The sequence below is a fragment of the Phaenicophaeus curvirostris genome, chromosome 13, assembly GCF_032191515.1.
Source record: "Phaenicophaeus curvirostris isolate KB17595 chromosome 13, BPBGC_Pcur_1.0, whole genome shotgun sequence".
Classification (NCBI taxonomy): Eukaryota; Metazoa; Chordata; class Aves; order Cuculiformes; family Cuculidae; genus Phaenicophaeus; species Phaenicophaeus curvirostris.
Window position 1 is genome coordinate 1481750 of NC_091404.1, and position 15414 is coordinate 1497163.

Genomic DNA, 15414 nt, shown 5'->3' on the forward strand with positions numbered 1-15414 from the left:
GCTCATGGCAGGGGATTGGAACTAGATGAGCTTTGAGATCTCATCTAACCCAACCTTTTCCATGTTTCTCTGATTCTTTGTACCAGTCTGTAGCAGTCCCAGGCAAGAAGCCCTCACTTCTCAGAGATGCTCTAAACTGACATCCCCAACCACTGTTTTTTAGGAATTGGCAAAATGTGGATTCAAGGGTCTGGCTGTGTCCAGACTCACCAAAGCTGGGCCTCGGGGATCTTGCAGTGACCACAGCAATTAGAACGGGAAATAAACTGAGCAAGACCTGGCAATTTCCTCTGCAATGAATGGCGATAATCACAACTGCCTACCTTATTTAATTAGTTAGAACTAGACAATCAGTGCTGAGTTCTAATTGCAGCGCTAGTTCCTGATGTACCTGGGTACCACTGCTGTCAGCGGCTCGCTCGGATTCCAAGGGCTCGCGGTGCCTGAGCAGCACAGGGGTGCCTGCTCCCCATTCCTGCGGGTGAGCCTGGCTGGCAGTGCTTGGTGACAACAAATCCAGTCGGATGAGAGCTGAGGGGCTTCTCTCCACTGTCCCACTGGCAGCACAGAGCTGGGGAAGGTGGCATTTGCTGGAGAATGCGAGGAATGTAGAGGAGAGCTCACAGGGAGGGCAGACCATGCCATTTCTGAATGGAGAAACCTGTTTGATTCCCCTGAAGGGCAAAACACACCCAAGTCTCCTCCTCAAAACAAGGCTTGGTTTCCAGGAGCCAGCCCTCTCGGCCCGCCTGGCAGGTAAGCGCTCAGCCTCGCCCACAGCTGCTTTTGCTGCCAGGGAGGATCGGAGATACCTGCTGCCAGCCCTTGGTAGGCAAAAGTGCCTGGAGATTGCTCGCAGACTGCTCCACATCTGTCTTTTGGGGAGAAGCTGCAGCTGAGGAGGCTCCACAGGTAGGGCTGGGCAGGGGAGGCTGGGCTGCTGCTTCTCTCTAAGCTTCTCCTGCTCTCTCTGCCAGGGGAGGAGGAAGAAAGGAAGGAGAGGCTGCCCTTTCCTAACCTTGTGATGCAGGGATTTGGCAGAGATGAAGGAGACTTGACCCCATACCTTAGATCCCCCTCCTGCATGGTGAAATGATGCTCTTTGCTGTGCTGTGTTGGACCAAAGTGTGGACCTGAAATAGTCCTCGGGTGTTCCATGATGTTCCTACAGTGCACAGATGAGGCAGAAGAGGGGAGGTCTGGGTGCAGGTCTTTGTTGCTTGTCCCTGTCTGATCACTGCGCTCCCTCCCTGCCCAATGCCCTTTCTCTGTGGGCAGGAATGAGCAGGGTCCAGACAACAGGGGTAAAATTTGAGCCAGTGACCCTTAACAAGCTCTTGAGAAGTTTGGTGTAAGGTGCGCTGCTTTCTGCCCCTCCAGCCCTGCCTCCCCAGGACCCATATGCGATGGAGAGGGGCACAGATAGAGGTTTTTCTCTCTCTTCTGCTCTGCCTTGTTTCTCTCTGAATTGGTATGAAATCAGCACCCTGGAAAGGAGAGGATGGGAGTGGTAAAGCTGGTACAGAGGAGACAGCACCTCCTTCTGTCCTTGCTTCATCCTGCGTCCAAGCTTGGCGTCTTCTCCATTTCCCGGTCCCCACCCCTCTGCTTGGCCCTTGGTGGCTCCAGGACAAACTCTTAACTTGAGGATAAGCTGGATTCAGCTGGATAGGTTGCTTTGCTGAGAGCTGGGGAGCAGAGATCATAGAATCCTAGAATGGTTTGTGTTGGAAGGGACCTCATAGCCCATGCAGTTCCACCCCCTGCCATGGGCAGGGACACCTCCCACTGGATCAAGGGGCTCCAAACCTCATCCAACCTGGCCTTGAACCCCTCCAGGGATGGGGCAGCCACCACTGCTCTGGGCAACCTGGGCCAGGGCCTCCTCACCCTCACACCAAAACATTTCTCCCTAAGATCTCTTCTCAATCTCCCCTCTTGCAGCTCAAAACCATTCCCCCTCATCCTCTCCCTGCCCTCCCTGATCCAGAGCCCCTCCCCAGCTTTCCTGGAGCCCCTTTCAGGACTGGAAGCTGCTCTAAGATTTCCTCCCTCATCAGATTGATCAGGATGTTGCACTTGGGTGCGTTTATTTTATTCATCCAGCCAAAACCAAGCATTAAATTTGTTCGTAAAAATTGTTCAAGCTTTACTCAGACGTCCCGATTCCCACAAATGACAGACTTGAGTTTCCTTTTACAAAAACATCATTTTTTCTTGGCAGAGCTTTGTCCCATCTCTGCGATGTTGGGAATCTTCAGTGAGGTTTTCTGTCCTGCTCTGTTTGTGGGGCCATGATGTGCAGGCAAAGCTCTGCCTTTGAAAGCTAAACGAACTTTTCCTTCCTTCTTGCTTTCATCTTTAGACATCAAGGCTTAAGGTCAATGGCATGTGGGTGCGGTAAAGAGCCTTTACATCCTTCTTCCTCTTCAAATACAGAAATTAGTTGAGCAATTAGGAATTAAAGCCTTGTAATTAGAATAATGAAACTGTGTACCCAGTATAGTGAAAAATGATCTAGTGATGTTGGCAGTAGCAGCGGCGAGTGGTTGTGTTTGAGGGTGGTCAGGCTGTGTCGGGTTCTACAGCTTCTGGCTCCGTGATGGTTTCTTGGGACAAGCTGGTTTGTGTGCTGCTCTGATTAAGTTTGAACCACACTTCCCTGATTTCAATAGCTCACGTCTTTGCCAGGTTCATCTAGTTGGCCTCAATTATTTTATTTGTGGGGTAAATAGTTGCAAGTGAATCAAAACAAGTAATAATGGTGCATCTGTAGCGTTACAGCTTTGTCTTGGACACAGCTGAAATGGGTCTGTGTTGTTCATATTGATGGGTTCTGTGCAGCCTTCCCCATGTAAACTACACGTTTTCATCCCCATGCTTGGGGAAGGAGTTCACTGTCTCTGTGCCAGGCTCCTTGCAGAGATCCCACGCAGCCAAGCAGGCTCCGCTGCAGCTGCAAGTGCTTGATGCTTCTGCAGTTCATATTCAGAGTGGCCTTGGCCAGCCTGAAAGAGGTGGGCGCACAGTTTGATGACCTGGGTGCATCCTGCAAGAACTGTGGCAGAGGCAGGAGATGTCACCTGTGGTGAAGTAACTATCTGTCCTCTAAGCTGACACCTGGCTCCTCATACACCTCTAGCAGTGGTTCCTGGGGAATCGGAGAATCCCTAGGTTGGAAAAGACCTTTGAGATCATCAAATCCAACCGCACCTGTCCACTAGTAAATCGTATCTTCTAAACCCCTCCAGGGATGGTGACTCCACCACCTCCCTGGGCAGCTGTTCCAGTGCCTGAGAACCCTTTCATTGAAGAATGGTTTTCCTAATGTCCAATCTGAACCTCCCCTGGTGCAGCTTGAGGCCATTCCCTCTTGTCCTATCACCTATCACTTGAGAGAAATGACCAGCACCCACCTCTCCACAACCTCTTTTTAGGCAATTGTAGACACTGATAAAAGAAAAAAAGAAAAAAACCTGCTCTTGTGGCTGGGCTTCTCAGAGCGACTCTGCACACGCTGAACAAGGTAGCGATGACATATTGTATTGCATGAGCCTAGGAGGATCGATTTAAGGTTGCCTGGAGTGCTTCAACTATGGTATTGCTGGTCGTTCGCAAGCTTGACCTTAGAAATCTCCTAGCGCTTCTTAAATATCACCAAGCACGTGTGTAACAGTGTCAAGAAGCCACTGCAGGGAGAAAGGGGAAGGTGAGAGTAAAAAGCTGGTCCTCCAGAGAAGCTAAGCATCACCTGAAATGTGAGGGCTCCTCCCCCTGCCTGTGTGGCTGACAGTTCTGCTGGGGTTTAGCATTATAAACCTTTTTGCTGTTCAGAGCTGGGTATCATAAAATCACAGAATGGGTTGGTTTGGAAGGGACCTCAAAGCCCATGCAGTCCCACCCTCTGCCATGGGCAGGGACACCTCCCACTGCATCAGGGGCTCCAAGCCCCATCCAACCTGGCCTTGAACCCCTCCAGGGATGGGGCAGCCACCACTGCTCTGGGTAACCTGGGCCAGGGCCTCCCCACCCTCACAGCAAAACATTTCTCCCTAAGATCTCATCTCAATCTCCCCTCTTGCAGCTCAAAACTGTTCTCCCTCATCCTATCTCTGCCCTCCCTGATCCAGAGCCCCTCCCCAGCTTTTCTGGACCCTCTGTCAGCACTGGAAGCTTCTCTAAGGTCTCCCCACAGCCTTCTCTTCTCCAGGCTGAACAACCCCAACTCCCTCAGCCTGGCCTCATATGGGAGATGCTCCACCCTCAGATCATCTCCGTAGCCTCCTCTGGACTTGCAGCCAGTTGCTCCTCATGCTGAGCCAATATCAGGACTCGTTGTGGGATTTGCCATTGAGGCTCAGTCCATGTCCCTGGGCTGTGTCTCTGGCTTTCCAGAGTTTAACCGACCGTCACTCTCATCAAACACATTTGGCCACCTGCTTGCATGCGGTGGGATGAGATCCTGAATTACAGGTTGTGAGTTCACAGTGTGAGCTTGTGTTCCCCGAGTGCTGACAGCAGGATGGGAGCGACCATCCCTCCCAGGCACATGACGTCATTCAAGTCAGAGTTCAAAGGTGAGATAAACCTAGTTTTAAGTTTGCTGGCTCTAAAATGCCTCAGCCACTGGGCAGAAGGTGCTAATCCAGCGTAAATGCTCTTTATCGGCTCAGATTTGCTGAAATGGATGTAAGGGGTTAACATTGCTCTGGCAGGGTTCGTGCTGTATCAGGTAAGGTCCATGGAGCTGCTCTCGCTTCACAGCAGATCAGGTGGCAGCGGACAGAAAAGCAGAGCAGGGGCACAAAGTTTGCATTGTGCGCTCTGGCAAACGGAGGAGAAATGCGACTCTGTGTCCACGTCTCCTCCGGATCATGGGAGGGCCGTCCAGCACGGATTTGGAGGAGCAGTTCTGCACCCTAAATGCTGCCTTTCTGGGACAGAGCACCTCATGGGTGCACATAACCTGTGTGGAGAGGCTTTCTCTCCCTGGATCTCCTTCCTGGGGGTTTGGGAAAGCTGGGCTTGATGTGCTGAGTGTTAAACCAAGGTCCCACTGTTTTCCGTATGGGTTGGAGAGTGGAGGCTTGGACCCGTGTTTAGGTCTGGATGACTAAATTCTCAGCAGAGTTTAGGAGGTTCAAAGGAAGAAACTTCAAACCTTTTGCAAGCTTTAAATACGTTTTAATTTGAGGACCGTGAAGGTCAGGATAGGCATCAATTATCCTTAAATGAGGATATTCTTCCGCATGCCTGACCTCAGTCCTGTTTGTGGCTGAGGGCCAGCGTCCAGGTCGCTGGCCGAGTCCTCCGTTAGTACTCAGCTTCCTCGCCAGTGAAATGAGTTTTGTGCTTCTGCCCAGGAACAGGAGGAGCGCGTGAGAGCTCCTTGTGAAGCAGGGGGACGGCGCGGGTGGTCTCTGCTGCTGGCGGTTGGTCCTGGATCCCTGCAGGCGGGACGGGGTTGCTTTGCAGTTGGTTTCATAAGGGAAGCTGATGTAGGACACAGTTTGTCATCTGTCAATGACCTTCCTTGAGGCACCAACAGTTTAACTCCCTGTCGCGTGGACCTGGGAAGGCAGCAGCGCCCTGGGTAACCCTTGGGGTACCTGTCCAGAGAGGATCAGACTGATTCAGTGTTTCCTAGTGCAGAGTACCTTGCCGTGCAGCTCTCGGAGGGACCAGCACGGTAAGGTGAGCCTGGTGCCATGGACATCAAAGGGACATCCTGTCTCGCACCCAGGGAGCGAGGCATTGGGAACAGGAGAGCTGTAACGTGAACTCAGCAGCTGGCCTGCGCTGTGTGGACAGTCCAGGAGTCTAAAGACACCCTGTGGCGCTCGCCAGGAAAGCTGCATTTACAGGATCAAAGCAGCTCCTCTTCCTTTCCCAGGACACTCATTCAGTCCTCAGAACTAGGTCCAGCCTCGGAGCCAGCTCATCAGCGAGCTGAGCAGAGGGCAAGGCGGCTATTAGGCACAAAGGGGGCTGTTACCACAAGTGCCCAACGAACTCCTGACAACAGCAGGGCTAAAAAATTGTTATTAACTTTTGAAAGTTGCAGTTGAGCCATCAAAAGGAGGGTGGCTGGCAGGTTTTTCTTCTGTGTTTGCTGGTAATGGGAGCTGCAGTCAGCTTTGAAAGGATAATAAGTGTTTCATCTCCCGGGGTATAATTACGTCTTTTTAAGTGGCTTAGACGGAAAGCCGAATCGTTCCCAATGAGGTGATGGGCTGCTGATTTCAGATACTTGGAGAATTTATTAGTGCTGGTCTGGCTGTCCAGCAGCTCCTTTGCAGAGGACTCTATGAGTGGGCAGGGATGCAGCACCCTGCGGCCTCTTTGGCCCTGGGGAGAGCAGGGGCCATGGGGACAGGGAAGAGCACAACTATAGCTACTCCCTTGTCCAGCCCAGGGGCTGTGATCCATAGGGATTGCTCCCTGCTAAGGGTATGAGAGGAGTTTGTGGTGCCTGAGCCACCTCTGGGATACTCTGCTGGTACCACTGGTGATGATGCCCACCAGTGTGGTCGTGTGTGTATGTTGCCTGCCCCTTGGCAACCAAACCGAGCTCTTCAGCTTGTTTCTTGCAGGGGAGGGTTTCCAGCAGGAGCTGCTCTCTGAAGTCTCTCTGTCCCATTAACACAGGGACATATCTCGAAGCTGCCTTAAAAACACCACGTGCATCGGGACCACCGCCGCGCCCGGAGCGTGCAGGAGAGTGGAGCTGGCTGCCTGCCCACGGACAGACGCGCCCCGAAGATTAGGATCTAAACAAGGTTTCAGCTCCCCTTTCCTTATTAAACAGCTTGTAATTGCTTTCATGAGGATCTTCAGAGGTAGTGACTTCAGTGGGAGGCAGCGCACTGGCAGTCGCTCTGTCTGCAGGCAGCAGGTTGGCCCCAAAGTGTGGGCTCTGTCTGTTTTGCTCTGTGACAAAGCTTGTGCACCCCAGGGCTTCCCAGAGCTGGATGGAACCTGCCTGTGATTCCGAGGGCCGTGTTTATTGAGGGTCTTGGTGATGCCCCATGCCTGGGAGCAAATTTGCAGCATGCTGCTGCAAATAAGCAGCTAGCATGGATTAAGCGAGCACCCCTGTTGGAAGCCTGCAGTCACAGGACACAATCAAACAGGTTGTTGGTCCTGTACAGGCAGAACATTTATTTATTGTGCTGGGGTGCTCCTGTTGAACGCCTTGTCAGCAGGAGTTTAGCCATCGTAGCACCCGTTTTGATGGGTCTCCTGTGGCCTGGAACATCGAGTGTTACGTGTTCGTGGATTGAGAGCAGCCCTGAGGAGAAGGACAGGGGGGTCTTGGTGGATGAGAAGCTCAACGTGAACAGGCAGTGGATGCCTCCAGCCCAGAAACCAGCCATGGCCTGGGCTGCATCCAAAGCAGTGGGACCAGCCGCGGGGTTGTTCTGTGCAGGAGTTGGACTCAATGATCCTTGTGGGTCCCTTCCAACTCAGGACATCCCAGGATCCGATGATTCTATGATGTACCCGTGCCTGAAGTGTTGCCTGTAGCAATGTCTCACTGTCCCTGCTGAGGAACGAGAGCTCTGACGAGCAGGCTTAGGCACCGTGGTCACTCTGGGGGGTTGTTGCTGGTTTGATGTCTCTCAAGCAGGTCGTGCTCACAAGTTCCCATTGGTCCTGTCCCTTGCACTGCCCAGGAGAAAGGTTTTACTGTCAGACACTACAGCTTCTCGTAAGCTCAAGCGCGAAGGCTCTGTCCACATGGAGGGGCAATACCGTTTGTTTCAGTAGGGAGTCAGGGCATGGCACAAGCGCAGATCTGAGCAGGGTTCCTGAGAAGCCCTGTGGCACAGCCAAAGCCCCAGGCTACTCAGCAGCCAAGGAAATAGAGGGTGTCTGTCTGCAGCCAGAGGCAGTTCCTTACCTCGGCTGTTTCTGGAGGGGGTCATCTCCCACGACTGGTGTTTTGCAAGCCAGGCTTGTGTTTATTTCAGGATCCCAGGGCACTTTACAAACATTGAGCTCGAGGCGGGTTAAGGTTGTCCAGGGAATCATCCTTCAAAGCCATTTTGGAGTAAACTGGGAAACACATAATAGTGCAACAGAGCCTGCAATAACTGTTCAGATTGGGAAGTGGAGGAGGATTGTTGCTCATTTACATAACGATGACACCCAAGAGTGTCAATTAGGATCAAGCAGCTATTGCAGTGGTCGTGTGCAGACACTTAACAGGCAGCAGTTGGCTCCAAAGGGCCCCCACTGGACCTGTGGAGGAAAATCTGGATAAATAGGGAGACAATAGGGATTTTTATTTAAATGGGTATTTTTTTTGTCTCAGACTTCGTATTTGTAGTGAATGTTTGGGAGAAAATCTTTATTAGCAGCAGCTCTGTGCATCTAAACCGAAGTGACATTGACTTACTGTGTGTCCATTCGTGATGGAGAGGTTCCTAGTCACACAGCAGGGATGTTTTGTATTAGGTAATGAATAAACAGAGGAGAAAAAGGTGCGTCCAGCCCAGCAGAGGTTATTTTCTATCTATAAGGCAGAAGGGAAGGGATGGGTCTAGCTTGAGGCCAAAGAGGTTTTGGTCTATGCGAGAGGGGGAGTTCTCCACATTTTGTAAGCGTGTTGATGAGAGTTCTCTGCTGCGTGTTTGGAACCAGGGGTTACAGAGATTGTAGAATCATGGAATCTCATAATGGTTTGAGTCTGAAAACCTTAAAGCCCACCCAGTTCCTGCCATGGGCAGAGACACCTCCCACTGCATCAGGTTGCTCAAAGCCCCATCCAACCTGACCTTGAACACCTCCAGGGAAGAGACATGATTCTCTGGTTCTATGTTTCTAAGTAGAAGAAAGCCCTGAGTGCAGCTCTGAATTGCAGCCAGTGGGGAGGCTGTCGCCTGAATCGGCCTCGCTCAGATACTGGAGGTAAAGAAGCTGTGTGGCTTCTCTATGTGCAGGTGAGAGATGCTGTCCTCTTTTCTTGACCCACAGATGCCAGATTCAAGTCTGTCAGCTGTGCTTCTGCAGCCATGTCTCCTACCTTTAGTCTCAAGATGCCCAGGTATTTAGAAGCTCTTCATGGATATCTGGGACAATCCTACAGTTTTCACTTCTCTCTAAACAGCAGGGTCATTTAAATTTGCATGAGAGGAGGCATTTGGGAGGGATAAGAAAAGAGGCGAGCTGTCTGCTCATGGTGAAAGCTGGATTAATGATTGGGAGTGTTTGTGAAAGGGAGAGGGAGCCCTGGGGTAATAGCAGAGGGCTTGTTCACGATCGCAGCGCACACTGGATGAGAAGTGGATGCGCCCAGGTTGATCCTCAGCTGAAACAAGCCGAAGGAGGAGGTTTTGCCAAGAAGTGATGCTATGAGATCAGCGCTCAGCGTTCCTCATGGGCATGTGGCTTCACAGCAAAGTTGCAGGGACAAGCCCACCAGCAGGTAATAACAACCTAAGTGTAGATTCATGGACTCCTGGATAGGGTTGGGCATTTTTATTAAGGAAGAGCAGTGTCGCTTAAGAATACAGGCTCAGCAGACAGTGTTGGCAAGAAAAGGATAACAGGTTCGAAAAGCTGGAAGTTGCCTTTGATTTTCTCCTCTGAAACAGAATTGTAGAATTATTAGGTTGGGAAAGACCTTTGAGTTCATCAACTCCAACCATACCTGTCCACAAAGCACTTCATCCATGCTTCATTCCTAAGCACTTTATCCACCAGTCTTCTAAACACTTCCAGGGATGGGGGCTCAACCACCTCCCTGGCAGCTGTTCCAGGACTTGAGAACCCTTTCGGTGAAGAAGTTTTTCCTAATGTCCAATCTGAACCTCCCCTGGCGGAGCTTGAGGTCATTCCCTCTTGTCCTGTCCCCCGTCACTTGGGAGAAGAGCCCAGTTCCCTCCTCTCCACAACCTCCTTTCAGGTAGCTGTAGGAAGCAATGAGGTCTCCCCTCAGCCTCCTCTTCTCCAGGTTAAAACAAGGGCTCATCCCACAGTTTAGCTGAAAAGAAACTTTTCTGTTTAGAATGTAATCAAGCGCTGAATTAACCTGAACTCTGCTGATCTCAAAGCAGGGGGGCTGTTTTGAGGGGCTCTGCTTTCTTTTCTTTGTTCAGTTGCTTAAGACTTTAAGAAAAATTAATGTTCATGGTGGAACCTGAAACAAATCATTTGTTTTCCTGACTTGAATCAAACTCAACCACAAACTACAACAACAGGTATGAAACAAGCAGGGCTCTGCACATTCCTAATCTTGGAGCACCTCCAAGGTTGTACAGTTAGGAGCTGCTCCTTGCTGCTTTACCGTGGGCATTGGAAGGAGGGATCCAGCTGCCAGGGAAGGAAGAGGAACTCATAGAATCACAAAATCACAGAATCACAGAATCACAGAATCACAGAATAACCAGGTTGGAAGAGACCCACCGGATCACCGAGTCCAACCGTTCCTACCAAAATCCTGTAATCATGGAATCATAATGTCCTGGGTTTGCAGGGACCCACAAGGACCATCGAGTCCAACTCCTGTCCCTGCACAGGACACCCCAACATTCACACTGTGAGGCTGAGGGTCTTGGCCACATGCTTCTGCAATATTGTCAGGCTCGGTGCCGTGACTGCTTCCCTGGGAGCTGTTCCAGGGCTCCTTCACCTTCTGGGTGAAGACCCTTGTCCTCATATCCAACTTTACCCTCCCCTGGCAAATCTCCGTACCATTCCTTCAGGTCCTGTCTTTGGTGGCCAGAGAGAAGAGCTCAGCAGCTGCTCCTTCTCCTCGAAGGTCTCTGACCTGCTTTTCCTCCTTGACCTGGAAGTTCGCATTGATTGTGGCCAACCTGAAGCCTTACTGGTGTGGAGAACACACCCATCTGATTTTTCCCATCCTTAGTTCTGAAGGTACATGGCAGGGGGAGGAATCACAACTCTGTTTGCCACCGTCTCCCTGTCCTCCAGGGGCTGTGGCTGTGACACTGTTGTGATGCTCTCCCTTCCACAAAGCTTTGAAGTTTTTAAACTCAGAAGTACTAATCTGTTTTCCTCCTTTTTCATTTCTTCCAGGGTCATCTTGTCTTCAAAGAGTAACTTCAGGGGAAGGTGCTTCTGGGAACCATGATGTCCCTGGGTGTCAGTAAAGGTAATTCCTTTCCCCATCCCAAGCTGCTGGGAATCTGTCCCCTCACATGGCTTTCCTTTGCCTTCTTTGCTCAGTTTTATCTGCTGTAACATCTCTGCTCTGCTCTCCCCGTGCACTGTGTCCAAGGGTAGAACCACAGCATGTCCTGACTTGGAAGGGACTCATAAGGACCATCCAGTCCAGCACCTGTCCCTGCACAGGACACCCCAACGTTCACACCGTGGGGCTGAGGGCCTTGGACAAATGCTGCTGGAATATTGTCAGGCTCAGCACCATGACTGCTTCCCTGGGAGCTGTTCCTGGGCTCCACCACCCTGTGGGGGAAGAACCTTATCCTCATGTCCAACCCAACCCTCCCCTGGCACATCTTCCTGCCATTCCCTCAGGTCCTGGCGTTGGTGGCCAGAGAGAAGAACTCCTCCCCTGGTGAGGAAGCTGCAGAGCGCAATGAGGTCTCCCCACAGCCTTCTGTTCTCCAGGCTGAACAAACTCAACACTCTCAGCCTGGCCTTGGATGTTGTTTCCTTCCCTTGTACAAGGACATTCCCCCTTTCTCCTGGGGAGGCCCTGGCCCAGGTTGCCCAGAGCAGTGGTGGCTGCCCCATCCCTGGAGGGGTTCAAGGCCAGGTTGGATGGTGCTTTAAGCAACCTGATCCAGTGGAGGTGTCCCTGCCCATGGCAGGGGGTTGGAACTGGGTGATCTAAGGTCCTTTCCAACCCATTTCATGATTCTATGAAATGAGGAACCAAAGGACATGTCTCCTCCAACTCTGACAGTTGAGTGTTTGCATTTTCTGGCTTACCTCTAACCCCCAACTCTTCATGCTCCGGGTGTATCACACTCTCTCACAAAGAACCTTATGCTAGAGCTGATGTGATAGGAAATGCTGGAGGAATCACACTGCTTTGTAAAGATGTGGTTAAAGAACCTATTGAATATCTTTGGTATTCCTGGGAGAAAAGGGCTTGTTAATGTTAAAAAGGCTTCTGAAAGGAGAGGAAAACCTGTCTGCATCTTTGCAGAGGAGAGGATGCGTCTGGGTAAATTGATCCTGAAGTCTGGGTGGCAGCATGTATCCATCTTTCACCAGAAGTGGTGAAAGACTCATCCAGTCTTTGAATCAGACTGACAGGAGACTGTGCTCCCGGCCCTCTGAGATTTAGCAGGCTCACCTGCTGACATGGGAATCCTTGCCCTCTCTCAGCAACCCTTCTCCTCTGTCCTTCCTTTCCCTCTGCCTCTCCCAGGACATGCCATTCCATCCACTGATGAAGACCGCAGGAGGATCATTAGGCAGATGAAGGTTCGCACCACCCTGAAAGGAGATAAGAGCTGGATCCACCACCATAACTCAGACTCTGAGGATGAGAAGAAGAGCAGTCCGCTGTAAGTGTGGCCACCAAGGACCGCTCCTCTTCTCCCTTCCCTTTCCCTCATTAAGCTCCCATGAGTCCTCTCTTCTCTAGGCTGCAGAAGCAACACATATGGTCCCAGGCTGTTCTGGGGTCCCCCAGTGCCAGGAGACGCCGATGGGTAGTGGTGTTCCTGCTTCATGTTGATAAATGTGGGCTTGGGAGAAGCTCTGAAAAGTGGTCTTTCCTGGGAGCTGGAAATCCAGCAGCACAAGCAGATTTAATGTCTCAGGAGAACTGCAAAAGGGTTTTTTTTAAGGCAGATTGTGTTTTGCCATCTTCCAAGTGACAAACAAAGGGGGCAGACTTGATGAGAGGGAGTTCAGGTGATAAAACAGCCAGGTCTGCAGCCACCCTGTACCAGAGAATGCCACCATCTGCACCGGCTTCTCTTTAATTAGAAACAAAACCAAGCCCAAATTGGTCTGCTCTTAACTATCTCCAAAACCACCCCTGACACGTTCAGCAATGCAGCTCAACATGATAAGGAGTTGATTATGTCATTGTGTTTTCTCACTCAGGTCTGCACGGGCCAGTGGGGGATCTCCAGCCTCAACACCCATTGCTCCCCAGAATGACAGGTAATTTTGGAGATGCATCCTGGGGTCACTGAATGCTTTCACTGGTTCTTCACGAATATTTGCTCCTTCTTCACCTCCTCACCCCCACTCACTGCTGCAATTGTGTTGAAAAATGCAGTCCTTGAGGAGAGCCTACATTGTTCACTGTAATGTCTCACCAGCTGCCACCTTGTAGCTTATCTCCTGCAAAGTCCATGTGAATTGACCGAGGTCTTTAGTGCAGATGAATGGGACCCCTGTGTCCAGTTCTGGAGTCCTCAGCACAGGAAGGACACAAATCTCTTGGAGTAAGTCCACAGGAGGCCACAGAGATGATCCAAGGGCTGGAGCACCTCCCATATGAGGACAGGCTGAGAGAGATGGTGTTGTTCAGCCTGGAGAAGAGAAGGCTGTGGGGAGACCTTAGAGAAGCTTCCAGTGCTGAAAGGGGCTCCAGAAAAGCTGGGGAGGGGCTCTTGATCAGTGAGTGCAGGGATAGGACGAGAGGGAATGATTTTCAGCTGCAAGAGGGGAGACTGAGATGAGATCTTAGGGAGAAATGTTTTGCCCTGTGTGGGAGCTGAATTTTCTGCAGGGCCAGAACACGAAGGCTCTCCAGGAACACAGGAGGTTGTAGAACTGGTGTCCTAAAGGGTAAACCAGTTGGAAAGGTCTTAGTCTTGTGTGAGATCTCTTTTCCAGCTCCAGTGCTGTTGGTGGGAGAGCATTGCACTCTCCTGTGAGCAGTTTCCTGTTTCCTCTCCTATTTTCTGTGCCAGCTCTTGTCACTTCTTGTTGCAGGTAGGCAGGATGGGTTCTCTTCATGCCCTACCTCTTTCTGCCTCCCTCTGTAGCACGGTGCTTTATCGGACACAAGGGAGGAGCCAGCGCTGAGCTCTTCTCTCTGGTGGCAATAACAGGATCCAAGGGAATGGCAGGAAGATGTGCCAGGAGAGGGTTAGGTTGGACATGAGGAAAAGGTTCTTCCCCAGAGGGTGGTGGAGCCCTGGAACAGCTCCCAGGGAAGCAGTCACGGTGCTGAGCCTGACAATAGTCCAGCAGCATTTGTCCAAGGCCCTCAGCCCCACGGTGTGAACGTTGGGGTGTCCTGTGCAGGGACAGGAGTTGGACTCGATGGTCCTCGTGGGTCCCTTTCAGCTCAGGACATTCTGTGACTGTGACATTGGAAATGGGACATCTGAAGGGGCATCTTCACAGCAATGTTTATACAGGATCTGTTTATACTTCAGAGTGAGGGCAGGCATCCATATGCCAAGCCAGAGAACTTCTTGGCTTCCCTGCAGCTCTCATTCAGTGCCCAGGGAAAAGCGAGACAATGGGCTGAGATGGACAACCCCCCACCAGTGCCTGCTCTGACGACACCACAGAAACAAGAGCTTGTGGCTGTATTCAGCGATCCCAGCTTGTCCCACCCAGAGAGCTTGGCTAAGCCTGGAATGAGTTCACATTTCTGTGTCTGTGAAGGCAACCGCATAAATTTGAGCTTGGCAGCCACGTTGAGCACATGGCGATGGGCAGTGCGAGCCTGCCTTGCTGCCGAGCTCTGACCCGATGGCTGGCCCTGTCTGGAGCAGGAGATCAGAAGAGAGACCTGCTCAGATTTCTTAACAAATCATCTTGTGATCCTAAGGGCACCTGGACAGGTAGGAAAAGAGTGGATGCCATCTGGGCAGGGCCAAAGGGAACCTGTCTGAGCTCCTTTGATAACAGTGATGTCCACTTTTGATAACCAGGATCTCTCTGCCATCTCCCCACTCCGTGCCATCAATCTGCAGACTTAATTTTTGAGCCAGAAAATGCTGTCAGCATGGCTACATTTAATTGGCTAACTCTGGAGAACAGGCCTTATGAGGAACAGCTGAGAGAGCTGGGGTTGTTTAGCCTGGAGAAGAGGAGGCTGAGGGGAGACCTCATTGCTCTCTCCAACTACCTGAAAGGAGGTTGTGGAGAGGAGGGAGCTGGGCTCTTCTCCCAAGGGACAGGGCACAGGACGAGAGGGAATGGCCTCAAGCTCTGCCAGGGGAGGTTCAGGCTGGACATTAGGAAAAAATATTTCACGGAAGGAGTCATTGGGCCCTGGCAGAGGCTGCCCAGGGAGGGGTTGAGTCCCCTTCCCTGGAGGTGTTTAAGGGACCGGTGGACGAGGCACTGAGGGGCATGGTTTAGTGATTGATGGGAATGGTTGGACTCAATGATCCGGTGGTTCCAACCTGGTGATTCTGTGAAAATTCAGTTTTCCCATACAACTCTTCTATAGAGCTTGTTCTGATGAGAACTTATTTTTAAAGAGTCCTTCCAAGG

At 51.3% G+C, this 15414-nt stretch overlaps 1 protein-coding gene across 14 annotated transcripts in view; it reads left to right on the forward strand.

The window, feature by feature from the left end:
• The first annotated feature begins 718 nt into the window (after positions 1-718).
• The window catches only part of ZNF185 (zinc finger protein 185 with LIM domain), a 49963-nt gene continuing 35267 nt past the window's right edge, over positions 719-15414 (forward strand). For 8 of the 14 annotated variants that reach the window (XM_069867809.1, XM_069867815.1, XM_069867822.1 and 5 more), the window contains exons 1-4: positions 720-912; positions 11044-11119; positions 12368-12506; positions 13054-13113. In XM_069867809.1, coding sequence (XP_069723910.1) covers positions 11095-11119; positions 12368-12506; positions 13054-13113 — 224 coding nt within the window. In that variant the 5' untranslated portion in view covers positions 720-912; positions 11044-11094. Of the gene's footprint in view, positions 913-6756; positions 6780-11043; positions 11120-12367; positions 12507-13053; positions 13114-15414 lie in introns of those variants that run through there. The other 6 variants (XM_069867814.1, XM_069867812.1, XM_069867818.1 and 3 more) reach the window with 3 other exon arrangements.